Here is a 27,234-nt window from a genome sequence, read left to right on the forward strand (position 1 = left end):
AGTCATCTTCCATTTTTGACTAATTTATTTCTTATATCCTTCTACCAATCCTTAAATTGTTCTCTATAAAAAGAACCATTGCGAAATTAAAACGAAACTAATAAAAAAAATTAAATATATCTTTAAAAGAGTCCTACATGATCCTACTGTCATTATGTACTTGACGATAAAAATCTTTTGAAGGGATGTGTATGGCAAGTTGAAATGGACTAACGTAACCTCACGATACACATTTTAATTAAATTTCTCCAGAAAAATCATACAAAGTAAAGCCTCTGTTAGTGGTTGTGATTAAACCTTCCTAAAACAAAACTCATTAACTCCGCTCCGCCAAAGGGATGTTTTCCAAGAAGCCAACCTATTTAGCTGGTGCACAATTCTAGTGAAAATTTATGATTGATTTACCCTTCGCTGAAATACCTCAAATATAGAGAGAAAAAACTCAATTGATACATGAAGTGCTTTTGGCATGGTATTTACTCTTCTGTTCATTTATCGTGAAGACATGCAACACACTTTCTTCTATCCGTCTCTTTTCATAAAGACGTTTTCTACGAATCCTCTAATATTGGCTTTTCAAGGAAAATATTGTACATACAATTGGGTATATGTATAGTAGAATGATATGGATTATGATTAAACTTCAATTTGGAACGACCATAAATTGATGTAAAAGATGATAGACTAAAAATGGTTAATTATAATCTTTAATCGGAAACCTATGGAGGAAGTTCCATTTGACAATTCAGTTTAGTTTACATATTAAAATACTATCTATAGTCTTTCAATTTTCTTTTACTTAACTGCAATTTTAAAGAACATGAGTTAAATTATAATATTTTTTTCAAAAACAAGATCATATACGCTAGAGTATGAGGAGTAAAAAAATATATATTAAATTTAAAACAATAAAAGACCATTATGTTGATTTTTAATCAGTGCACTAGAGGTTAACGATATATGCCTTTATATGAGTAATAAAATTAGGCGAATGATTACAGAAGCTATTAAAAGATGTTTTCTCTGTGTTACCATGAAAGCGATAACGAATTAATTCTTTCATACTTTTAAATCAAAATTTAGAATTTTAAAATAAGGTCCATGATTAGAATTCTTAAAAGGATGACTCAATTTCAATTTTTTTAAATTTACTAGTCGATACTTAACCAAAATACATGTATATTAATATAAATATATGAATAAAAATAATTCTTATTTTATGTGGCGTATTAGAGAGTTGATACGAGGGAAAAAGTTTACAGACAAGGTGTGAAGCTGTCAATATAGCCTTGCATTGCCAAAGAATAAAGTTTAATATAGAAGTTTTTAATTCCCTTGTGATACTTTACGTTAAATTGTGGTATAATAGTTATTTTTTCTTAAACAATTGAAAAACTTGTTTATTGTTACTTCAACTAATAAACTATAAATTACTAAAATAATAAAATAAAAAAAAAATATCATGGGAAATTAGATTAAATTATAATATGTCGAATGGTACATATTGCACATAGTTGATGTCGGAAAAATTTGAATAAGTTTTGGAAAATATTTTCATGTTTAAACGTTAGAACGATAAATGAAATTAAATAAATATGTAGTAAATTCTTAGAAAATTCATTTTGCTTGAAAAGCTTAAAACTTTATCTGTAATTCGTTCCTGGTTTGTGACGAGAGAGCATGAGAGCATTGGAAAAAAAAGAGCTTACGTGCAGACGGAGAGAGAGAGAGAGAGAGAGTATATGTGAGCACTACTTTAGCAGCTCAGTCTGCCATAGTGTTTCAAAGTGTACGGTTGGACTTTTTGCGTGAAATTTCCCAAGATAATTTTCACATGGAAATTTAAATAAAGATATGCAAAAATTATATATAGGTCTAGTCATTCTTTCCTAAAACTAAATGATTGTGATTTTATATCCCAAAGAAAACTTTTTTGTGCGTAATGAAGTGTGAAAGTTGAAAAGAAGAGAGTACATAGTAATGTGGTTGTAGGCTCGTTTTGTGATGCTGACGACATATCATCACGATGAATAATCCATTGACACATTGAAACGTCGTAGTGTTGAATGAATTTTACACTTGATCGCGTAATTATCAACACTTCCTGTGGTGAGTGAGATTAATTGCGGCGTACATCTCCCGGGAAGTTTGATTTTTTTTTTGGAAAATAAGTTGTTTATGTAACGAGTTTTCCGGTGAATTGTCTTGCTGATAAACAACGTGTTGGTTGACAAATTTTCAATAGAAATTCAAGTGAGTATACCTATTCCAAAAAACCATCGGTGTTTGATTATATGACTATTTTCAGTATAAAGTAAAATGGTTTTTATATCTCATTAATTCTGTTTTGTGGAATTTTTCTGTGTGATACAGTTTAAGTGAAAAAATTTCCAACAAAAAAAATTCTAGGAAGAGTTTAATAATATATTTTCCAAGAAGTACATATTGTTGAGCGTTCGTGCGATGACCTTATCAAAAGTTTGTAGATTTGAGTCATATTCTTTGAAAAAATTTATCATAATAAGATAAATATGAGGGCGTCTAATGTAAAGAGAAACATTCGGTAGGAGTTTTTCGCGAAATTATTTCAAAATGCCCATAGAGTTAATTTCATTACCGCTGAAAAGTTTTGAATATGAGTAGAAATTTATCCTAGAGAACCTACGCACAAAAATAATTATTGATATTTTACAATAAAAAAATAGTAAAGTTTAGAATTGTGACAATTTTATGTTTTACCTACTGAACAGTTAGGTAATATTAATTGCACTAAAATGTATTGTTCCGGATGTTATAATATTTTAGCTGTATAATTCTTTCTTTAAGGAAGCCCAGTTTGTATTTGATCTAATGATTTTTGGAACATTCTTTAAAAATCATTTACGTGGCTTATAAATTCGCTGACTGATTCATTTTTAGGCATTTGATTTTACTTGACCACATATACTCATATCTGTTCGAAGAGAGAATTTGGCATGTGTTCAAAAGAAATCGCATTTCTTGGAAGCGGAAGAAGGTTAAGTAATTTTGAAAATGTAGCAGTTTCAGTTCATAAATATATACAAAGTTCTGAAATTCTATTTTCAACAATATCTATTTATGGTTTTCTTGGTATAAAGTCTATTACCAAACTAGGATTTAACTTATAATTAGTCATACCTCTCTATATTTCATCCATTTCAACTTTGAACCAAGAATAATGGATTGAGATGTGATAAATATGAAAGCTAAATTTAAGCCAATGCAATGTAAGACTTTACATACATGCTTTACCTACCTATATGTTTTATTGAATCTCAACATAATAACATAACAACATAATAATTATGAAAGTAAAGCATGAAATGAAAGATAAAGAAACCCTACAAAAAATATAATCATTCAATATTCTGATTATAAATTTTTAACAAAATCACATACAAACAAATCCACACACTAACTCTTAGGAAATATTTTTGGCGGAAGGTCAAATTCAAGACATAATATTGGAAAATACAATTCTGGGAAAGACAAAAAAAACATCAATTAACACGAATCTTTTAAGCATGACAACTTTGCGTCTAACGCTTTTTGATGTCATACTAAACAAAATTTCCTGGAAGATGTGACTTTTATAGTTAAAAAGAGTGAAGAAGAGTTGAAATTTTCGGAAGATGATAGCTCTCTCTCACTAGTCTTAGAGATTAGTAAATAAATGTATTCGATCAGTTCATTTCATCTTGGAAGAACTCCAAATGATATGAAGGTAGTATTTTTTTGTTAATAATTTTCATATTTTTTTTTCATTTTGCCGCAAATGTCAATTATTTATAAGGTTTAGAAAGGTTTCACATGTTTTTTATTCATAATTCACATAGGTACATATTATGTATAGGGAAACGCGGCCCGATTCCGACCGCCTTCGACCTTTTTCAATACGCTATTACATAAAATTGATAAAACTTTAAATGTAGAAAGTTATGGGAGTAAAGAGAACATTAAATGGGCTTTAAAATGATATCAAAGTTAAGAATATTGTTTCTTATTTTATAGGTACCATTTTTTCTCATTCTGCGCGGACCTTTGGAGGTTGGAATTAGGCCACGTTCCCCTATTGAAAATAATGAGACCTTTTCACTTTATATTTTTTTAATTAATAAGAATAAGAATTCAATTGTTAATTCTTGGAATATTTGTCTATATGGTTATTTTTGTTATAAAAAGAAAAACTAACAAATGAGAACTTGGTGTTAAATAAAATGTTTAAACTCTTAATTTAACATTCCTTTTTGGATATTTTTATCTTGTTGTCTTATTCTATACTGAATCACTTCTTAGAATTTTTTTGCTCATTCATTCCGCGAAGTCATCTTTTTTCTGAGAGAATATTGCAACCTTTTTGTAATTGATAAGATAAGCTGGTGACTGTTGTAGTAATTTGGAAGCCACTGCTTTACGTTATTAAATCTCTTTTTTTTCTGAATGAAACGAATTAATCGTTGTAGATTCTTTGTATGAATCTCTTAACATGTACAAATTTTTTTTATTCAAATTCTGTTCAATATACAATATATACATAAAATTACGTAATATTTATAATTTAATTGAGCTGTCATGCTAAATTAACAGCTCAATTAGCACCTTATACATAAGGGGCCTCTGAAGGTATTTCCCAGAAAGAGAAAAATAAAAATGTTATTTCAAAGAATGAATCACAGCTATAATCAGTATACATAAAGTGTGACAATTCCCAAATGAGCACAAGGTATATAGTAGTAATATTTGATCGCATTTTCTCCGTTGTTTTCTTTTCGTGACTTTGACTTTCCATCGTCACACCTTCGTGGTAAATGATTTTCCTAGATGAAAAGTCCATAATTTGGCCACACCTTTGAACATTTTTAGTATGTTCCTAAGTTACATTTATATATAGCATCACTCAAGAAAAATCTTTTTATGAATCTTATGTTTGGAGTTTGGGTCATCTTATGTGGGAAAATCCCTTATTCAATAACCCAATCGGCACACATGTAGTCCTATAAAAGATCAAATAATAGAATAAGAAATCCAGGAAATCACTAGACAAATATGACAATTCTAAAGATTTGTCCAAAAGTCACCGGGGCAAGAAATTACCAATAATACATAACTACATACATAATATGAAAGATTTGAAACATTTCAACTAATACATAAAATAGGACAATTTTCCAGTGTTCTCAGAAATCTTTTGTGGTTTTACATATGAATGATTTTCTCATTTCTCTCTGTGGTTGAAAGACAATCTACCGAATATTTAGTTATGTATTAGTATTAAATTGGAAGTAAGGTTGTGCGCACACTTTCAACTAATTATGAGAGTTCCAAGAAAATATTGTCATGCAATTCATTTTCCGCAGAAGTTCATATTTCCCATTTGGCTTCTGTGTCACCGGAACGATTTTTTGTCGGTATAAGGGAAGGGCTGGGCTGTTTTGTGGTTGCGATATACGATATATACCTACATACATAGGCATGAGAAATAATGCTTTTTGTGACCTAATTGACACTTGTTGTGATGGACCTTGTAATCGCGTTACGTATAACTATACATATATGAATAAAAGGTGTTTGTAAAAATGTGTACAATTTCGTTGTAGAACTTTGAACTAAATCCTAAAGCTGCAACAATTTTACTAGAAATATATCTAAGTTTTCATTAAACTATGGTTAATTTGTTGAGGATATTAAGTAAAGCAAGGTTTGCATTTAAATGGAAAACTAATTTTGATTTAAATTTGTTTCAATTTTGATTAAATTTATACGTGTAATTCAGAAGGTTACGTAAAAATTGAGACTACCTACCAGTAACAGATTTTTCCTGTGAAAATGAACTAATTAATCTATATCAAGAAATTTTGAAAGATAATTCTTTGAAACAGTATAATGATAAGAAATTCCTTAGAATTGTTTTGCGCAATTTTTAAAATGATAAAAAATTTACAGTGAAAAAAAAAAACGATTACTTGTTCTGATATCATAGGCACTGATTTCTCAAGTTCACTGACGTTGTATTTGATTATCTGTCACTTAAGCTATCAGTTATGTGCCATTTTATTTTCAGCTATTGCTTAGTAATATTGTTACTTAAAAATATATTGGAGCCCTTGTTAAATGCCTAATATAAATTTGCAGAAAAACTACAAACATAAAATAACATACCTACATTATACATATCATTATTATGTCTTTTATTAGCCATTATAATAATAATAATAATAATAATTTATTTATTTCAAACACAAAATAGGGTCATGCCCTCTCACATGTGTGTGGCAGGTGAAAAAAGAAAAAAAAAGAGAAAAAGGAAAAAAAAAATTTACAAAGCAATTTATAAAAAGAGAAAAAAAATAGAGAAAAAAAAAAGAAAAAGAAAACAAAGCATCAGTGCCCAGACTGAAAATGCCTTTTCAAAGCGTTCATGGAACGGCGGCAGTTACGCGGCAACGCATTGTAAAGGGAGACGCCCTTTACAAAAAGCGTCCGATAGAAGCAATCAAACTCAGCCCTCGGCACCAAGTATCCCTGCACCCTGGCAGAACCCCCCCTTGTCAAAAGAGAGGAAAGGTATTCTGGGGTTTCGGTCTCAATTAGGCGTTGTATGAAAATCAGGGCACGCATCTGGAGGTACGATTCAAGATCGCAGCCTGCAAACGCGTCCCTGAAAGGCGAAATGTGATCGCGAGGTCCAAGTCCGTGAATGTACCTGACACAATTATTAAAAGCTACTGTTAAACGACGGATTGTGTCACGATCCGCGTTAAAGAAGAGCTCTGCTCCATAGTGAAAGAATGGCAGAAGTAGCGCTCGTGCAAGAAGCAGGCGAGTGTCAGTAGGAGTGATGTTCCGGTAGCGTCTTAGGGTATATAAGGAATAGTTGACCTTTCGGCAAAGGGCAGTTGCATGATCAGACCAGGTCAAAGTCGAATTAAAGACGATTCCCAGGTTTTTAACCTGATCAGCAACAGGAATAATTTCTCCGTGAAGGAGTAGAGGTAATGAAGTGAAATTTGCAGATTTCTTAGAGAAAATTATTGCCTGCGACTTCTTGGGATTGAGAATCAACCCATTTGAAGAAGACCAGTGCTCAACTCTTTGGAGGTTTTCATTCATTATTTGGAAGGCAGAGTGGGAGTCGAGTGTAGAACCCTCAGTATAGATTTGCAGATCGTCTGCATAAAGATGGTAGGAACAGTTGCGCAGGACAGAAGGAAGATCATTAATGAATAATGAAAATAATAAGGGACCGAGAATGGAACCCTGACCTATGCCTTTAGTCAGTGAACCAGGAGGAGATAATTCATCTCCAAATCTTACAATTTGAGAGCGCCCGCTGAAGTAGGAGCGGATTAGTGAGATGGCATTTGAGGAAAATTTGAAGAGTTTAAATAGTTTAAAGCAAATAAGATCATGCGGCAGACTATCAAAAGCTTTCGTGAAGTCCAACAGGACTAGAACCACAAAGTGGCTGCGATCGATAGCTGACGCAATGTCATGATTTACCTTAAGTAGTGCAGAAGTGGTTCCATGACCAGCACGAAAACCAGACTGAAAGTCACAGAGCAGCCTGTTGCTGTTTAGATAAAGGGTCATCTGCTCATGGAGCAGAAATTCGAAAGCTTTAGAAAGAACAGGGAGAAGGCTGATAGGCCGAAAATCAGATGGTGCAACAGGATTAGAAATTTTTGGTATAGGTACAACCAAGGCAGACTTCCAAATTTCAGGGAAAGTCGACGTAGTAATAATATGGTTAAATACATCAGTGAGCACTGGTAATATTACCGGAAGAAGAATTTTAATGAAAGTAAGGGAGACGCCATCACTCCCCACTGCATCAGACCTGACACGGGAAATAGCGTATGCTGCATTTACTTGAGAAACACAGCGGAAGCTAAAACCCTCCCAGGGAATGGATGGAAGATTGGGGCATTCAACCACACCTCCTTGTAAATTGGAACAGAAGAAGGTGTTAAGAACACTTGCGGAGATAGTGGGAGTAGTAGAGGCACTAATAGAAGGGCGCAGGCCCAGTTTCTTTATGTTGCCCCAAAGTTTCTTTGGTGGAAGCTCAGCATCAAGATTTTTATGGAAATGTTTTTTCTTGGCGTTGTTCTTTAAAGCACACACTCGATTTCTCAATCGACAATAATGTTGACGATGTGACGGAAGACCAGATCGCTTCCACTTTTTCCAAGCAGCGTCGCGGCGCTTAGCCATCGAAACAATGGATGAATTAATCCATGGAGTAGAGAGAGGTGGAATAAGAACCCGTTTTTTGGGGACCACACTCTCAAAGATTGAATTTAATATTTCAGTTAGAATGGAGGTTTTTTTGGAAGCACAATGTTTTAGATAAAGAGGACTCCAGTCCATTGAGAGAGCAAAAGACAGTGCTTCATTATTGTCACAATTTTTAATGTCTGCAATGATTCGGTATTTAGCTTTAGGCCGCGGGAGCCGAAAGTTATACGAAGCGAAGATTAGATCATGGTCAGAAATGCTAGGTAGAGGAATCTGACCAAAATGCAGGAGTTTTTGCTCATCACTGCAAGGAATAATCATAAGATCCAAAAGAGAATCCACGCGAGTTGGATTAAATTTTACGTGGAGCAATGAAAGGGAGGACAAAAGTCCAAGAAAACGAGCGCTGATGCTAGAGTTACTTACAAGATTTATGTTGAAGTCACCCATGATTATAAGATTATCATAGGAAAGGGCACAGTCAAGCAGTCGTTCAATGCTTTCTAGATTTCTTACAGGAGGAGGTAGATATGAGCAAAAGACAGCCCAAGCAACACGCCACGACTACTGACTGCTTTGACAACTTTATGTAGTACTTTAAGACGTCGTATTTTTGGGTTTTCACGACTAGTCAAAACTCTTTTCTCAATATTTTAATTATTATTGCATCCCTGTTTATAATTGAGTAATATAAGTGGTCGTCGCCTTTTACTCTACGATTTAACATAAAAATAATATACAAAAACTGAATGCTTAGCAGTTTTTAAGAAAAGTGGTCGTAATGTTGTCGTAGTTCTGACAACATTTTGTAATGAGGATCCGTAAAGTTGTCGTGAGTAGTCGTGAACATAAAATCCAATTTTTGCTTAATCTTTTAATATAAATCACATTTTGAAATGCTTTCATCGTTGTAATTTACTTATAAACAATTCCTGGATACATTTTAGTGCAAAATATTGATTAAAATTACAATAAAACGCAATTAAAGAAAAACATGAGAATGACCACGAAAAGGAAGTCTTAAAGAAGTCATAATGCGTTGGACAAAATATTGAATATTCCTGTGGTTATTATTTAGTTACAGAAACTAATTTTACATGATAATACTATTTACTGCATTTATCATTGGAATAAACAATTTTGAATTTTCTTGTTTAATAAAAAATAACTGAAAATTAAAAAATATTTTTTTGTAACCGACTCATTTCTACGACAACCAAAAATAAGTCTTTAAGAAGTCGTAAAATACGGTATCACGCAGCTGAAATTTTTTGTAATTTGAAGAAATTGCTGATTATTTATAAAGTAAAAATATCTTCAAAGGGTTTGTTTTAATGGAGCACACATCTTTAGCTGTAATTTTAGTTTCTGTATTATTTAGAAACATGTTAAAATTACATTTTAATGAACGACTACCAAAAAGAAGTCTTTAAGAAGTCGTAAATATTGTAATGAATTTTGACAAATTTTATTGTTTTTTGAACCTTTTTAAATTATTTAATAATTTTATCATCTTTGTGAATTATCAGCGAATTTTATTATTGAATATCGCAAAGAATTTTACGATATTTTAAGATTTTTACAATATTGTGTTGCATAACCTCATTCCGGATGAACATTCCGGCAAATTGTTCACAACTCCCAAACATCGTAAGCTTCTCCCTTACCTCATCTTTATGATTCAAATGTATGCCATTGAAGATAAAAATATATATTTTATACTTTTTAACACAATAGGTATGTATCTAACTAATATTTTATTTTAACGAATATTTACATTTCTTAAAAATTATATGCATTCAAGTGAATAATATTTAAATATCTTCAGTTCTTGGAATTCAATTATGGGTACCTGAAAAATATACCCTTTATGACCCTCAGACTTAAAAAGTGTTAAGGGCAATAAAATTTGCAGTGCGCAGGTAAACTTTTCTCAATAACTATTTTTGTTTTCCATGAAGTTTACAGGATAATCTTTAAGTTTATCACATTTCTAAGTAAAAGAACAGATAAGATGTCATAAAAAATCTAAAATATTATTTTATAAATTTCTTTTTGTTTTTAAAAACTCTTATAAAATCTTATAAGATCACACGTTTTTTATACTAATAATTATAGAAAGCTTTTAGAGAATTCCTTGTTAGCAATATTTGTTTATTGACAATATTTGTGAATTCTTGCAAAATAAGGTATGCTATTCACAAAAATGGTGGAAAAATCGTCGGTTTTATCACCACTCTTTACATCTGTTGTAAAAATCCCATGGAACGTACAAATTATGCTGATGTAACTGACTAAATTCGTGAATGCGGCTGCTTTTGATCGCCCAAATTAATTTTGATATTTTTAAAAAATATTTGATAAAATTTAAATAAATAAAACTCACATTATTCGCTATTACAAGCATTCGCAAAGCAAATACTTAACATATGAATTAATATGAGATATAAAAAATTTTATTTTTAGTTAAAAATTTTAATAAATAGTCAAAATTTTTATTTGTTCTCAATATATTTGCCATATTATGACATATTTCCTGTCGAGGATATAGTCTCGCATAAAATTATTAGCATATATACGCATGAAATTTTTTATTTCTATATGTGGCAAAATATTAGGGAATATTTCTAAGAGAAGGGACGACATGAAAACGGAGAACATTTTTGTGCACCCAAAATGTGCTTCACCAGGTAATTTGGAGAGAGAGTGAGTGCAATAAATATGAACGAGAAGGGCAAAAAAGCATACAAAATGTACAAAAATGTTTCACTAAATGCAAAATGTTGCAAAAAAATTTTTGCCTAAATCCAGGAATTTTCACGTCGTAAAGTATTACGTAAAGTTGTCAGCTTCGACCAAAAAATGTACTACTTGATGATTCCCAAAGTAATGTTATACGACTACTTTACGTATAAGTTTATGTATTACATTATGTACTACTTTATTTTCGAATGTAGTACATTACGACTACTTTGAGTTGCTTGGGAGTGCTGCTGACACCATTGGCCGTAAAAGAAATGCCAATGTACTCTAAAGCATCAAAGGAGTTTATTCAGGCTAGTATGAAAGATGATCCTCTATCGCAGAACAATTTTAACCCATCTCATCTTGTAGGGGAACATAAAAAATAGAAGAATCGCGAGAGAAACTCCCCAATATCCACTGGGATCACATCGAAAAGTGCAGTGAAAGTACAGTCCGGGAAAACATAACCTCAATTGTGGAACAACAGTTAAATGAATAGGAAGACCTTTATTATGTTCAACCAGCGTTGCATCGGGACCTCTTGAGCTTCTTTATAACCTTCCCAACCTTTCCTGCCTACTCGGATGAAGATTTGAATGATTTTTGCTTCACTTCTGTCTTTCCGGACTTTCCGTCGTTGAGTTTTTTTTCTCTTCTTGGAGTGCGACTCAACGACGGGAAGTCCGGAAAGACAGAAGTGAAGCAAAAATCATTCAAATCTTCATCCGGGTAGGCAGGAAAGGTTGGGAAGATTATAAAGAAGCTCAAGAGGTCCCGATGCCACGCTGGTCGAACACAATGGAGTTCCTCCTATTCATTTAAATGTTGTTCCCAAATTGAGGTTATGTTTTCCCGGACTGTACTTTCACTGCACTTTTCGATGTGATCCCAGTGGATATTGGGGAGTTTCTCTCGCGATTCTTCTATTTTTTATGTTCCCCTACAAGATGAGATGGGTTAAAATTGTTCTGCGATAGAGGATCATCTTTCATACTAGCCTGAATAAATTCCTTTGCCGGAGCAAAGCAATGAACATTTTAGGGAATCACGAACATAGATCCCCACGCCACCACCTCTGCGACCCTCACGGTCGCACCTAAATAATTGGAATCCCCGAACACCCACGGCCTCCGCCGAGTCGGAAGAGTCCAGCCAAGTTTCAGAGACACATAGGATAGAAAGAGCTGAGTCAAAAAGGAGAAGGCGAATTTCATCAATGTGCCGCCGAACGCTTCGGGCGTTCATATGTGCAATTATAAAAGAAAAACGTGAATCAGTAGTAAGTTTTTTGAAAGAAATTAAGGTTTGATTAGAAATAGAATCTTGTAAATTTTCAATCTGGGCTGATGTGGATGAGAATAAGTCTGCATCCCCAAAATCTACTTTAAGAAAATCATGAAAGTTAAAACTAGAATTAATGCCACTATTGAGGGATGACCCGCAGAATAGCGAGTGATGAAGAAGTCCAGGATCAGGCAGGTCGTCATCATGAGAGGGAACCGATGGGATCATGGAGTACTCACCGGGCATCCTGCCCGTCGTCATCTTTGGAGACAGCATCTTCTCCATGCTCACCCGAGACTCCGGACCCACCAGCGGGCGCGACTCCGGCGGCACCATCATTCTCCCTAGGCTGGGCAGTAGTTCCGGGGACTGCAGGTGTTGTCTTTCGTCTTGGACGAAAAAGAAACTCCTTCACCAGGATCCCGGAATCCCAGAAATCAGGTTGAAGTGCTTCGTCGAACTCTTCAGGCAAGAGTTCCACGCGAAAGGAACCAATACGACGCGTGGAATCCTCCGCCGGGATGAGATTCACACATCGAGGGCGGCGTCCCGAGGAAAGGGTACCTTCGAGACGATTGCTTAATTGATCAGCGGTAACACTTCTCGCCAATCGAGTTACGAAAAGCCATCGATATGAGGGCACAGTTGGCAGAGCATTCTCAGGTTTAGCGCGCCCCACCACAACCGGACGACGCACAGGACGTCCCGCCTCACGCTCCGGACGTATGTAGTCCCTCACGGCACGCGCAGGGTGATTTTTTCCACCAACATCCAGATTGGGATTTTCCGGGGGCCCCTGAGGCGCGCCAGCATCCGACTTTGGAAGGGCACAACGAGCATTTCCAGGTAAAGACTTCTCCGCAGAGGCATCAAAAAGATCGCGGCCTCCAACAGGCCAAAAGAGAGATCTTCCGGGCATTGAGTTGCGAGGCGAGGAATGAAATGGCACAGAATTCTTGGACTCCAGAGCAGAAACCCTTGCAGTGAGGGCTCTAATCAGACTGTGCAGGGCCTCGTTTTCCGTCTCCAAGCACCCACACCTGGTTCTAAGGATCTCAATTTCCTTCTGAAAATCCACAGGTGCTGTAGCTCCAGCAGTGCTTGTAGCATTCATCACGCGCGTCGCGTCGCAAACTCCACCGTCGCGGGTGACGCAATCAGCACACACCCAATCGAAAGTGCCACTGTCGTGATCCTTAATCCTCTCATTTGAAAGCGGAGGATCGATGCAGGCACCGTGAAACCAGCGGTCACATCCTCCTCCACACTTTATCCCCGGAAAGAATTTCATAGAAATTCGCTTCTTGCACATCTCGCATGCCCCGGGCGATGCCCGCGTGGGGATCATATTGAGGCCGCGTTGAACTATGGCACGGCACTGTACTCCTCAGCCAAGCAATCGACGAGAGAGCGTATGAAGAATCCCCGCGAGTAAAAGCGAGATGAATATAGCGACAGCAGTGGTGACGTCACTCAAGATATGACTGGCGATTCTCAAAGCACGAGGCACCACAATTTCATAAAATTCTATGCTCCAGAGCACTTGAGCATAAAATCCACACAGCAAGAATGACACACGCTGTTTAATGGTCACTACTGTTAAACTATAATAAGGGTAGCAACCCTGAAACTATCGATAATTCGATAAAATAAGGCACAGAGAAAATAATCAGTCAAAAGTAGATGACAGCTCTCTCTTCTTCTTTATGTAATAATAAATTGGTAAATTGTCCTACTAAATTAATCTTAACTTTATAATAGGAATCTGTTATTCTTGATTCATGAAGCTTACATTGTGCTTAATTGAATGAAGTTAATTCAATAAATTATGCCATAGAAATATTTCAAGTACATAAGTCAACGAAAAACCACCACTAGTCGTTATACTCATAAAAACTACCTGATTATTTTTGATATGTTGGTCTAGAGTGTTAGATGCTGAGAAGCACATTGAGGGTGATAAGTTCTTTTACAAAGCCTCGAAAATTCGCAATAATGACTCACAGGCAGCGCAGACAAGCCAGACATATAGGAATGAAAGATAAATAAAGCGAAAGGAGCTGAAGAATCAAAAACGATCGAGTGTCTCTTCTTGAAAGTGAAGCCATAAATCTTCCTTTTCTGTATAAAAATCTCGTTCTTGTTGGTGCAAAATTCTTTACATCAACAATACATACATGTATATAGTAATATCTACATACATTATGTATTATATACATATATGAAATATAATAATACACAAATATGTATCAAGAATTCTTTTTTTTTTTTCATCTTCGTTCTGTATGAAAATTTTTGCGTAAATACTTTTGCACTAACGATAAGAAGTAGACAAAAAGTGATAACACAAGAAATTTTAGTATGTCTGATGAAATCTAACCTGAATTTTATAATTAATTTGTTTCTTTTTATGCGCCTAGCCTATCAAAGCAGATGTGCTCTAAAATACCTGGAATTTTTATATAAAAGTATTAATCCAACCGCTCTCAAGATAAACAGGAGCCAATAAATTCTGTTTATTGCTACATGTATATGTGCAAAAATAACCACTGAATTATCATTAAACTTTAAATGTTTTATGTGGTCTCCATCTTGTTTAACTTGAGAGAAAAACCATCATCGTTAGGGGTGGACGGGGCTAATAAAGTCACTTAAGGGTTTGGAAAATGCTTAAAATATCATATTTCCTAGCTAGATAGGACAAAATGATCTGAGAAAGAGTTGTAGGGCAGTAAATTTCCTAAAGAAATGAGCAATACATTTCGCTTTATTTATTTGGGTAATATGATATTTTGAGCTTTTTCTAAACCCTTAAGTGACTTTTAGCTGTGTTTCTTTCAGACACAGCTTTTGTGTACCGAGCAAAATCGAAAGTCGTCAGATCGGGCTCAAACTTGGGATGAGCACGAATTAGGGTCCCCACATTCCAAAAAACGTATGCGCCAAAAAAATTTTTTTTCCGGCCGGCCGTCCGTCCGTCCGGCCGTCCGGCCGGATCATAAACTTAAATTGCAAGAGAACGGTGATAGATAGAGACTTGCGGTAAACGGCAAAGTTTAAATATCGACCTGAAGAAATCCGATTATGAGGTCAAATCCACCCCCCCACCCCTCCGTCCGCCATTTTGAATAACCTCAAAATTTTGTTTTCACTATATCTCAGCCGCTATTATAGCTAGAGGGCTGAAATTTTGATATGTTGTAGGGGCCATCAAGACCTTTCCAACGATACCTCATTTTCGAAAATCGGTCGAACCGTTTAGTCAATATGGCCGCCACAATTTTTCATCGAAAATCGACCATAACTCGAAAACGGCTTGACCGATTTTGATCAACCCGGGGTCAAATGAAAGATCTCAACAAACCCTACAACTCTCTAGAACATCAGAAGTTTCAAAAGTGACCGCTAGGGGGCCAAAAATCGAAAACAAAATTTTCGATTAGTTTTCGATGAATATCTCGAAAACGGCGACATAAATTTTTTTCATTTTTTGATATGTTGTAGCTGACCATATTATCTAGCTTCATGCCGAAAATGAAGAAAATCTATGGATCCGTTCTCGAGATATAGCCTTCCAAAGTTGGCATGTCATATCTCGGGTTCTACAAGTCCGATCTTGATCAACTCAAGCGCAAATGAAAGGTTTCGTGAAACCCTACAAATGTCTAGAACATTGCAACTTCGAGAAATGACCGCAAGAGGCGCTAAAATCGAAAACAAAGTTTTCGAAAATTTCGAACTCGAATTTTTCGAAAATGGCGACATAAATTTTTTTCATTTTTCGATATGTTATAGCTGACTTCAAGACCTTTCAAACAAAAAAAAATTTATGAAAATCTATGGATCCGTTCTCGAGATATGGCTTTCCAAACATTTCTTAGGGTATGACTTTTCAACTTTTCCCGACTGCGCGTATTTAAATTAATTCGCGTTTAGGTTTGCTCTCACAAAATTGGTACACTGAAAGAAACACAGCTCCCGTAAGCTTGGTCAGCTTACCAGTACATTTTAACCCCGGTCTCCCCTACCATTATATATACTTCTCCTCTATAGCTTCTATAAACAAAATTCGGAGCATTTCATTGCTCTAGTCATAAAGAAAAGGTAAAATGATGTACTTACCTATTGAGATAAATCAACGTCATTTGTAATTCTCACAACAGCACATTCAGGTGACCTTTTTAAAAGAAATATAATTTACACTGAGTGAATCATTATTAATAAAACAAATTTAATGAATAAATGGTGAAAACCAGAAACTTATACGACAAATTTTTTAAACCAAATGAATTCTTATTGACATTCTTTTGCAAAAATTTTCATTTACTTATAATTTATTTTGTAACATCTACATATGTAGGTACTTAAAATACTTGGTGTTGGCAACGAAGTGGAACACCAATTAATGGAGTAACCAAACTTTTCTGGCATAGACGATTTTTTTGCAAATATAAAAAAGTATATGCATGCCTCCAAAGTTACTGTTGTTATTCTCTTTAGTATTATGGATAAGTAATGGGAGCTATCGAGATTAACAACGTGAGAACCTTCTTTACTGATCTTTTCTATACAAGCTTAAGTGCTCTATCCATTGACCCCTGGCCTAGCAACTAAATATGTACATTGTTTGTTGGTAATCTTCAGTCGTGTTCGGCTATACAAATCGGACCGATTGCGGCAAAAGGCACAGAGGCTCCTTATATCAGGCGGTTTCAGATGGCCGTATTCATTTTCCCCCCAAAGCCACCCTTCAGGTAGCCCCCATATAAATCTCATGCATTTTTTGAGAATTTTTTAATTTGGGGCCAGAAATGTTGTATGAAAATGATTTCTTCTCTTTGCAAATTTTTCTTTTCGATTTGATAAGTGGTCCTTAGATACTTAAGTGGTAAAGCGCAACAAATCCCCACGAAGCGGGGCACGGAAAAATGGAGCCAAGCGACAATTTACCTTGTTTTTGATAAAGTTTACAAAAATCAATTTAACTAACTTTTTCTCTCTCTCTCTCTCTCTCTCTTATTTCAGATATTTTGTTTTATACCGAAAAGACAATGAGACTACATCCACGCTAGACGTCATAGAAAATCAAAGTACACGAAGACAGCTGTGGAAATCTCATGGGGCAACTCCTGAGTATTCCGCAAACAAAGAGTGATTTAGACGCTGAAGAGAGCAACCCAGAGACCATTTCATCGCTAAAGCGAAGAATTTTGGTGATTCGGTTACGATTGAGAAAGATGGAGTCAGAAAAGAAACCGCAGAAGAAATCAACGTGTCCCTATGAGCGACCAACGCTGAAGCCAGAAGAATTACACAAGCCAGGGGCAATGCAGGAGGAAAAACCCGATGATAGGAGCTTTAACAATAACAGTACACAGATCTGTGATACACAATCAAGTCGGAGTGCTGAAGTTCTCAGTACAAACGCCACGAGTAGTGTTAATGGGCAGCAGCATAGAACTGTGATAAATGTCATTAATAACAACATGGCGTCCAACATCACGGTGGAGGGATGTAATAATAATGAGGCCAGTCTTATCAATCGTCTTTCGGCGCTTAACTTTTCCAGTGGAGCCATGCCAAAGGAGTCAGTAAAAACAAAGGGAAATCAAGAAGGTAAGAACTGTAATACTAGTGGTAGTACCTACCTATTATACCTATAATATGTTTATGTGATGCGAACGAAATATTGAACATATTTCCAGACATATAAGATTTTCTTATTTTAATAAATTGCTACTTGCATCAGGACTTGCAATATAAACCTTAATACTCCCTTTATAAATAACATTTTATACAAGTGCTAAAGGTGGGCTGAAATAAATGAAAAAAACGTTGTGGATCGAATTAAAATTTCCCAGAAATTCAAAAATTTAAATTATAAAATCCAAAAATTGCTTCTTTCACTTCAAACATTGCACATCATGGCACATTGAAGAGCTTGTCGTGGAGTTAAATAACACAGAGCAGTGTTGAATGTTGAAGGCCCCAAGGGGTGTAATGAAATTCATATTTTTGGAATTTGCAACCATTTTTATGCGATGTTCGCTACATATACAGACATACATAGTCTGAATTTTTTTGAAATATACAACTACCTATATAGTTAATAATATTTCTTTTATAAAAGTGTAATAAATTTCCTAGAAACTTTTACCAACAATTTCCCACGTTTGGTTGTATATCCAATTGAAAATTGTCTCTTATAGTGTGCTTTAACACAATTTAATTGAGAAAATCTTGAACATCCGTGAGAATATGTTATGTATTGTAAAGAAACTTTGCGTTTTGATTAAAAATTAGATTAAACGTTTTTCAGGAGGTCGAATCATTGAAGAATTCAAATTTATGTATTATGAATTTATGTTGTAGATATCACTGCTCTTTTGTAAAATTACACAATGGCACAAAATCTTAATTTTTTTGTTATATTTTCCGTCTAAATTACAACTAAAATGAATTGATAATTGATTTTTCTTAGTTAACGTAGCACATGTATTTAAACATATTTGACAAGAGTCAAAAAATCCATAGCTACAGGTGTAAAAGCCACAATGCTATTTTTGCTGTATTACGTATGTACCTACTGTTGATCACGTAATGGCACTTTGTTTTTTTTTTGTATCTTAGAGAGAGAGAGAGAGAGAAAAAAATGAACAAGCAAGAGTATAAATAAAAACATTGCGAAAAAAATCGCGTGTTCCGTGTAAACATCCGGAATCCACGACAAAAAGCATAAATATCAAATTGAAACAATTTAAACTGCATCTCGTACAAAATGAATTAAAATTCAAATGAAATTGTTCACTCTAAAGTTTTCTTTTATATAACTTCTAAAGGGAATGGGATGTAAAAAAAGGCGGAATCTCATTGTGATTTTTTTCACAATTTACAATCAATTGTGTTTTTCACGAGAAATTCAAGTCAATGAGACGAAGTTGAGTAATTTTTATAAATGAATAGTTATCAGAGTTAGGAGAATGTACTGAAAAGTTTCGTCATTATGAGCTTAAATCTAATGACATATCTATATGAACAACATTAACGTACTTTATATTTAATTCTTATTCAGTAAAGAATGTTTATTTAGATTAAGTGACTTAATAAATTTGATTTTAAGCTCTTTTTCTTTGCATGTTACACTTCCTGTGTCACTGAAAAGCTCTAGCGAAAGATATGAAATTATGAGGAGATCCACCTCCTTAACTGATACCATCGTTATGTTCCTAAATTAAATTAAAAAAGATATAGGTATTTAATTTAGACACAACGCATTGTGTAGCTCGAAATTTAACTTTCCGCGGGATAAACAGAAAGTATGGCTGTATGTAGTACATACATAAATACAATTCTCAGAAGTATTTTTCAGCAGAAATTAGGGAGAAATTTTTCTGTAAACAATACCTTATCGCCATTTATTATCACCACGACAAACATTTTGGATATTTCTTTTCACTGGAAATTACTTAACATATCAAATGCGATTTAAAGGTGTACTAATCAGACATTTTGGTAACAACTTTCTTTTCCGCAGATAACACACGGGATTGCGCGCAGTGTGTTAAAAAGTTACTGTCGACAAGTGGTTTGAAGCACAAGCTCTGCAAACTCTGCCGGTCACATAGTTGTAGCATGAGCAATTGCAAGGAGGGATCGTCTAAGCCTAAGAAACAAAATTGGAGCCTCAAATTTAATTGTGCCAAAATGAAGAGTTCCAAAACATCGCCGGCAGTAGCTTCAGAGGAGAAGGTATAATTTTTTAATCCGTTAAGTCGCTAAATTATTCTTTAACCAGCCTTAACAATCTGTGTCTCTTGAATCCATAAATGAGATATTGTTAAATAATTCATTGCTTCCTTTTCAGGGGTCCATATGCACGTGCTCCAATCGAAAAGTTAAAGACGCCACCAATCCACGTCCAGTATCATCACCACCGAAAATCAGCCAGGAAGCCATTCAATCCGATGCACCGTCATGTTCAACGTCATCTCCGGCTTCTGTAACTTCCACCAACACCTCCAATGTTATCCTTTCGCAGTCTGTGGTATTCCCAGGGAGCCACACAGCAACACCTGGCGCTGGTGCCATTTTGCTTCCAGAAAACGCCTTCCAACAACTCCAGCCACCTACAACAACCACGACGACTACAGTACTGAGATCCAATGGACAACTTATCCAGCGGATTGAACATACAGCTTACTATGGAAATCTTCCTACTCCAGGCCCGGGAAATCTTTTACTTTTCATGAATCAACCACCACAACTACTTGATTTTTCGAGGTATGTTTGTATGTCAATTCAAGCATAAAAATTATATTTAGGTACTAAATTAAGTACTAAGACATAAGGGATGATGATCTTTAAATTAATTTTCTATTATAGATTCAATCCAGATGACTATCCCACTGAGGATTGCGATGAGCAGGCACGATTGCAGCGGGAACGAGAGATTGAGGAGGGTGTTGAGGCACCACCAGGATTTAAACCACGTCCCACAGAATCAGCGGGGGCCCTTCCAGCGGCTCCAGTAATCAATCCGTCAGCCACTTCAATGGTACACTGGTCACCACTTGGATCAGCTGCCTTCCAGAGCTTTATCCAAACAAATCGGGGTGCAACTGCAACTGTAGCACCAAGCCTATACACAATTGACGATATCCCACATCACCAAATGGCAATAATTCCGAACCAACCGCAAAGGATTCACTCCCAGGTGGACTATATTCACTGTTTAGTGCCCGATCTGCAAGAAATCACAGCCAGGAGCTTCTACTGGTGCAAAATGGACAGATATCAGGCGGAGAAGTTACTTGAGGGAAAACCCGAGGGTACATTCTTACTACGTGATTCTGCCCAGGAGGATTTCCTGTTTTCTGTGTCATTTCGGAAGTACGGAAGGTCTTTGCATGCGCGTATTGAACAATTCAATCATTCATTCAGGTGAGTTTTAACTGTGAGAAAAACCTTTCATAAATAGATTTCTTTTTTTCACGATAAAATAAATCCCAATTGCTACTGATTTTTTTCTTAAACAGGATTTTAAAATAAATTCTGTGTATAATTATCACAATAATACAGAAACAAAGAGAGTGACGTACAGATTTTATTGCTTTTCGTCGTGGAAATTTCTGCAATGTGTTCATTATTATTTTGTATTATCTGTAATCTGTAATATGTAACTTTTTCCTAGTGAATTAACTTCTGAATAGCTCTCTAATAAATCGATAAATTTCCTTTAACGTCATCGTATTCCACAGAAAATTAAAATCATTGAAACATTTCTGCTAAAAATGGAAGTGGATAAGTTTCGAAAGCATTTTGGAGTGTTTTCATGGGAAAAGCGGGAACCCTAATTAACGTAGATTGATTTTCCAAGAAAACCTCTTATCGTGTTTCTTTCATTTTGTATATTAATGTAATTTATCTGATTAGAGAATCTAGCTAAAGAAATGTGACAGATTACAAAATAAAAAAAAGGAAGCTCGATTTTACGTTTACTCATTTAGGTTTTTTTTTTAAATCGGTTTATCAATTAACTTTATGGAATTTAAATAATATTATTTTTGAGGAAACAATATTTATTCAAATTAATATTTTTTATTTCAGTTTTGATAGCCATGATCCGAGTGTCTTTACAGCGAAAACTGTTACTGGACTTTTGGAACACTATAAAGATCCTCTGTGCGTGATGTTCTTTGAACCACAGCTTACAATTCCACTGAATCGGAATTTTGTGTTTAGTCTACAGCAAATATGTAGAGCATCAATTGTAAGTCGTGTCACGTACGACAATATTAGTGAGTTACATTTGCCCAGTAGACTTAAGGCCTACCTACGGGAGTATCACTACAAGCAAAAGGTTCGTGTAAAGCGATTTGATGAGTATCCATACGATGGTGAAGCTTCCTAGGGGCGCGCCAGACTACGGAAATGTGTACGAGAGCTCTTCAATGGGAAATGGAAATAAGAGAGCCGGATTAGCAAAGTGAGTTTACAATGCATTTTCAAAAACAGGTTAAGAGTGCGGCAGGGTTGTTTAGATGTCTTAAACTTACATCAGCCCTATAAAATTGAATACATGAAAAACAAAGAGAAAGCACAGAGTGAGGGATTGGGTAGAGATGGTCCTGGGGAAAACAATGGCGCAACGTGAATGACCAGTTGTACAGTACAGTCCTATTTAAATTTACTGCAGTTTAAAAGAATTTTAGAAAGAATGGGATTGAGTTACAAAAGAAAACGCAATTTAAAGAAATGAAGTTTTAATCCATAAGAAAGGAAGAAATAAATAATCAAATATTCTATTAAAGAAGATTTAAAATATTATAAAATCAGAGTTAATATCATTTTAGAATGATACCTACTTTTGCAAACTTACAATTGGTTTGGTATACCAAATACGCATATCAAATATTGTAAAAATATATATATATTTTTTAGAGATGACCTTGAATATTCCCAATGTTTTTAGTAGGTATTCAAAACACTTTTCCGAAATTAAGTCAATTTCACAAAAGAAAATCCATCCCTATTTCATCTAATAGATTGCTTTCAAAATAAATAACAAGGCATTGATCAATCTATATTGTGGTATACCAGCTAACATAACTGGTGGTACTATTTTTTTAAATGTAGGTAATAGCGAATTTGTTTTTTTTTCTGCAGTGAAATACATACAAAAAGCCCAATCCTTCGTTAATCTTTAAAATTATCGTGATTCAATGGGGATTCTTTGACTTCCTGTTTGATATCACAAAATTGTAAAAGAATTCAGATCAAGCGATAGAGTATTAAAAAAAATAGATTATAAACATAATGATAGACTAATATTTTGAAACTTTTCGTTGGTGATTTATCCCAGCAAAATTTTAAACTCGGAGATATCACAAAAGAATTAAAAAGAAAACTTGTTATAATTTTATTATATATTTCATGAAAAAAAAAAATAATTTTAACAAATAAGATATTGCAAAAATAATTATTAATTCCTATTTTTATCAATTACGTTTTTTTTTGGTCAAGAAATATCAAAATAGAATGATTGTAGATTATATTTTTTTCGTAATATGTAGGATAAATGTAAGAGAATAAAATTAAAAAAAACTAAAAAAGTGAAAAAATAGAAATATTTTAAGATTATCTCTTACAAAAAAAAAAAAATCAACAAACTATCACAAAATTAGGCACTAGAAAATATTTAAATTGAGATTTAAACATGTGTGAAGTAGGAAATATATTTAATTGAAGAAGACAAAAAAAAGAATCAAATAAAAAGTTGAATAAATCAAGTATTTTTACTATATGTATTCGAAGACCAATGTTTACAGCCTAATCCTTGATCGAAAGAGGTTTTGATCCTCTGCATTATCATCTTTAAAAAAAAACAAATTTGATACTTCCATCTGTAGATTGTGCAGCTCAGGTGAGGTACGTTAAAACCCATTCTAGAAGTCTAGACTACCAAGGTATACTGTTAATTGCCTTTTTCAAAGGACTTTTCTCTAGCTAACGTAATTAAAAGGCCCAAAATTAACATCTTCTAGATGGAATGCATAGGCCCACCCATCAATCGGTCACAATGCGTAAGTGACACAGGTGCACGCACAGGCTCCTACATTCCTAGGTAACATAAGTAATTCTATTCAGGTTTTGTGCCGGAAGCTTTTTCGATTGCCGATGTGATGAATGCAATAACCTCCGGATCTCTCAGTAGAGAATTTTTCTTTTCATTGAGAATCATTTGAAGAATTTCCACGGTACTGCTGATTTTCTCTTCTCGTTCCCGACATGGTCTTCTACTATCAGGTGGACTTTTAACATCTTCACCATAGCTGCCCTTTGAATGTTTTTTCTTTCCATTTCGCGAAGTACCTGTTGCATTTACGGTATTCACATTTGATGGTTTCTTTTTAGACGGTGAACAGGGTGCTGAAGAAGTGGATTCATTTGAAGAGTGTGGATCTTGCTGTAGACGTCTCTTCACGTGTAAATTAAGTCGTTCCTTAATAGTATCACCCTTTTGATCCATAAAGACTGATTGATAAAAAAAAATCCAAAACCCTGTGTAAATTGTAGAATAGAGTTGTAAGATTTTTATTAAAATTAAATGTCCAAAATGGTTTTAGTTTGTAAAAAATAGCAATATATTAATTAAATTCTATTACCTGTCAATGATTTGTTTTTTTTTATTAATTTGAACAAGATGATTTTAACACCTTTATCAAAAAAGTAAAAGTATATACTGTCAAAGTGGCCAAAGTAAGGAATTTACGTGCTTTTCTTTCGTCTCTTTAACGAGTATTCACAAAGTTGATACGGAAAATCTCCGGATAAGTCCGATGAAAATGGCCATAAGCTTTAGAAAGCGATACATGAACAATTTCTATCGTTTTTAAACTTAATATTGGAGGGTATTTAAAAAAGATTTTTTTATTTTCTCCTCCTCAGTCAGTATAAAATTTATACTAATTTTAAAATTTAAAAAAAAATGTTTTCTCTTTTTCTTTAAAGCACCGCAGTTAAAAGTTCGTGTTTGTAATTTGCGCCATCTTTCGTGATGATTTTGCAGTATACATAATGTACATACATCGATAAGAGTGGTGGTGTCACAACGTTATCAATTTTCTCCAAAGGAAGAAAAAACCGGCATTATCCATCCATTGCGTTGGGTTTTCTCCAGCAATTATAAGGAAGAAAAGGAACATTGTTGAAAGGAAACATGGGAGAACCATCAGGACTATCCAATTCTGAAGCAAAAGAGCTCTGTCAAGCTGCTGATCCAGCTACCAAGGTAGTCTCAAGGTCTCCAGATAATGTAGAGGGAATTTTTTTTTAAATACTTTCTTATCTCTTCCAGGATTTTTTGTTTCAGCAGACAATGTATAGAATCAAGGATCCAAAAAAGACATTACCATTCTACACGGGAGTTCTTGGTATGACACTCCTTACCAAATTGGACTTCCCGGAGATGAAGTTTACTCTCTACTTCCTTGGGTTTGTACTCTTTTCTTTAGTTTATGACTCCTGAAAGACACATTACTCTGCTATAAACGTAAAACTTTTTTTTTCTCAATAAATGCACCTAGACTCTCTATTGAAGACCAAAGAATCATTTTTCCTGAATGAAAAGATTCTTCTGAAAGCATTCATAAAATACTAAAAGATTGTCTAACTCTCTTTATGTTTAGGTACGAAAATCCCAGTGATGTACCCCAAAATCAGAGTGAACGCAATCGATGGGCGTTAAGTCGTAAAGCAACATTGGAACTGACTCATAATTGGGGTACTGAAACTGATCCGGACCAAAAGTACCACACAGGGAATTCCGATCCAAGAGGATATGGACACATTGGTGTTCTTGTTCCGGATGTTTATGAAGCTTGTGCAAGATTCGAAAAGCTTGGTGTGGAGTTTGTGAAGAAGCCGGACGATGGAAAAATGAAGGGTTTGGCATTTATTAAGGATCCCGATGGCTATTGGATTGAGATCTTCAATCCCCACAAGATGAGTTCAATATAAAAATGCTCAACTCTCTGAAACCCGGTAAATGCCTTACTACTGCATCATAGTCCGATTGCCGGATTTTTTTAATGCATATTTTGCAATAAATGAAATATGTTTGCAAATTATATTGATCTAATGCATTTAATGAGTCAATGTAATTAAATTATTTGTGATATTTTTTTTTTAGAAGGCAACCTTGTACATACAGGTAAACTAAACTGAGCATCATTACTTAATGTTCTTTATTTTACCACGTTAATTTAAAGCAATTTTTTTACCAATGTCATTAAACGTAATGAATTTTAATAATTAAACAGTTAACATCGGAACGATCTGTTGTGAAATCAAACTGTAGAAGTATTATGTAGGGAACATAAAATGAAAAAAAAAAGATAAGACGCGAATGAAGGAGATTCTCGAATGGGCAATTATTGGCTTAATCAGGATTTGGCAGAGCTCACACCGAAAACAAAACAAACATACCCAATGAACATTTCCATGTTTTAGGTAACCTTAGCAATAATTTGCAACCGCACCAAAACAGGTGAGAAATGACGACAAGAGGCATTATCCCTAAAATCTAACATAACCCTTTTTGGAATTTAAAATCCTAATAAGAACCCATACCTGAGATTTGTCTTTAAAAACTATGGTTTACTGAAATAATCAGTAAAAAAGAAGCTCGCATAAGCTTAATCAGTTTTATCAGTTTATTGAAGTTTTTTTTCCTTATATCTCAATAGAACTGTATTCAATCAAAATTTTGGAATCTGCATTTCAGAATATGTACTAGAGCTAATTTTAGTTTACTCATAGTCTGTCTCGTAAGAGTGGAAAATACGTAATACACTGCTGTCGTAGTAAATGCAATCGAGTGGGTTGTACGTACAACATCTTGTGATCTTCGATGAACGCACTTGTAGCTAATTAACTCTTTCCGCTAGAGAGTTTCTCGTGACAAAGACCACGGAAAGTGTGATAAATACTCACGGCTTTCGCGGGTTCAAGAGTATATCTCTTAGGGGAGGTTAGTCTAATTCCGGACTTATTTTTATTTCTTCTGAAAATATCATTTTGTATAAAAAGTAACGCTTCAAAGATGATCTTAATTAAATCTTGATTTAAATCTTAATCCCTTAAATTGAGACTATCTGCCCGTGTCAAATGACTTCCCCTGAAACGCCGGGGACGATCGTGATGAAATTCGGTCGAGCGGTAGAGGAGACTATATTATTTCAAAGATTGTATAACATTTTAAACATATACTTCGGTATAGTACTGTACTCTGTGTACTCATACTTCTAAGAAACTTTTAAATCTTAATTATCTACTTAAAAAAATTTCTGTCATAACAGATCATACATAAAGTTCAGTAAAAAGATGATATTATAATATCATATTATATTATTATTTTATTATAATTAAAACACGAAGAAGACAGTT

The 27,234-nt window shown here is 34.5% G+C and overlaps 3 protein-coding genes across 4 annotated transcripts in view; 2 read left to right on the forward strand and 1 right to left on the reverse strand.

Annotated features, from left to right (window-relative positions):
- Window positions 1-23,576, forward strand: part of LOC129796547 (uncharacterized) — a 43,350-nt gene extending 19,774 nt beyond the window's left edge. The window contains exons 1-6 of one of the 2 annotated variants that reach the window (XM_055838592.1): window positions 1,766-2,253; window positions 17,314-17,904; window positions 19,823-20,037; window positions 20,153-20,568; window positions 20,671-21,228; window positions 21,895-23,576. In XM_055838592.1, the coding sequence (XP_055694567.1) occupies window positions 17,406-17,904; window positions 19,823-20,037; window positions 20,153-20,568; window positions 20,671-21,228; window positions 21,895-22,198 (1,992 nt within the window). In that variant the 5' untranslated portion in view covers window positions 1,766-2,253; window positions 17,314-17,405 and the 3' untranslated portion in view covers window positions 22,199-23,576. Of the gene's footprint in view, window positions 1-1,765; window positions 2,254-17,313; window positions 17,905-19,822; window positions 20,038-20,152; window positions 20,569-20,670; window positions 21,229-21,894 lie in introns of those variants that run through there. The other variant, XM_055838591.1, reaches the window with a different exon arrangement.
- LOC129796571 (uncharacterized) lies at window positions 22,534-24,522 on the reverse strand. Its single transcript, XM_055838627.1, has 2 exons — window positions 24,453-24,522; window positions 22,534-24,348 (listed from the first exon to the last, which is right to left on the reverse strand). The coding sequence occupies exon 2, from the start codon at window positions 24,314-24,316 to the stop codon at window positions 23,927-23,929; it is 390 nt and encodes a 129-aa protein (XP_055694602.1). The 5' UTR covers window positions 24,317-24,348; window positions 24,453-24,522; the 3' UTR covers window positions 22,534-23,926.
- Window positions 24,523-24,803: 281 nt separating this feature from the next.
- LOC129796568 (lactoylglutathione lyase) lies at window positions 24,804-25,916 on the forward strand. Its single transcript, XM_055838625.1, has 3 exons — window positions 24,804-25,078; window positions 25,145-25,281; window positions 25,476-25,916. Exons 1-3 carry the CDS (start codon window positions 25,007-25,009, stop codon window positions 25,804-25,806), a joined length of 540 nt encoding a protein of 179 aa, XP_055694600.1. The 5' UTR covers window positions 24,804-25,006; the 3' UTR covers window positions 25,807-25,916.
- Window positions 25,917-27,234: the final 1,318 nt, after the last annotated feature.

The sequence above is a fragment of the Lutzomyia longipalpis genome, chromosome 4, assembly GCF_024334085.1.
Source record: "Lutzomyia longipalpis isolate SR_M1_2022 chromosome 4, ASM2433408v1".
Classification (NCBI taxonomy): Eukaryota; Metazoa; Arthropoda; class Insecta; order Diptera; family Psychodidae; genus Lutzomyia; species Lutzomyia longipalpis.

Bases quoted from the DNA above. Each gene is read 5' to 3' on its own strand.
- LOC129796571 (XM_055838627.1), bottom strand. From the start codon at position 24,316: ATGGATCAAAAGGGTGATACTATTAAGGAACGACTTAATTTACACGTG.
- LOC129796568 (XM_055838625.1), top strand. From the start codon at position 25,007: ATGGGAGAACCATCAGGACTATCCAATTCTGAAGCAAAAGAGCTCTGT. The intron at 25,079-25,144 runs GTAGTCTCAAGG...TATCTCTTCCAG, and splicing joins CTGCTGATCCAGCTACCAAG to GATTTTTTGTTTCAGCAGAC. The intron at 25,282-25,475 runs GTTTGTACTCTT...CTTTATGTTTAG, and splicing joins TTTACTCTCTACTTCCTTGG to GTACGAAAATCCCAGTGATG.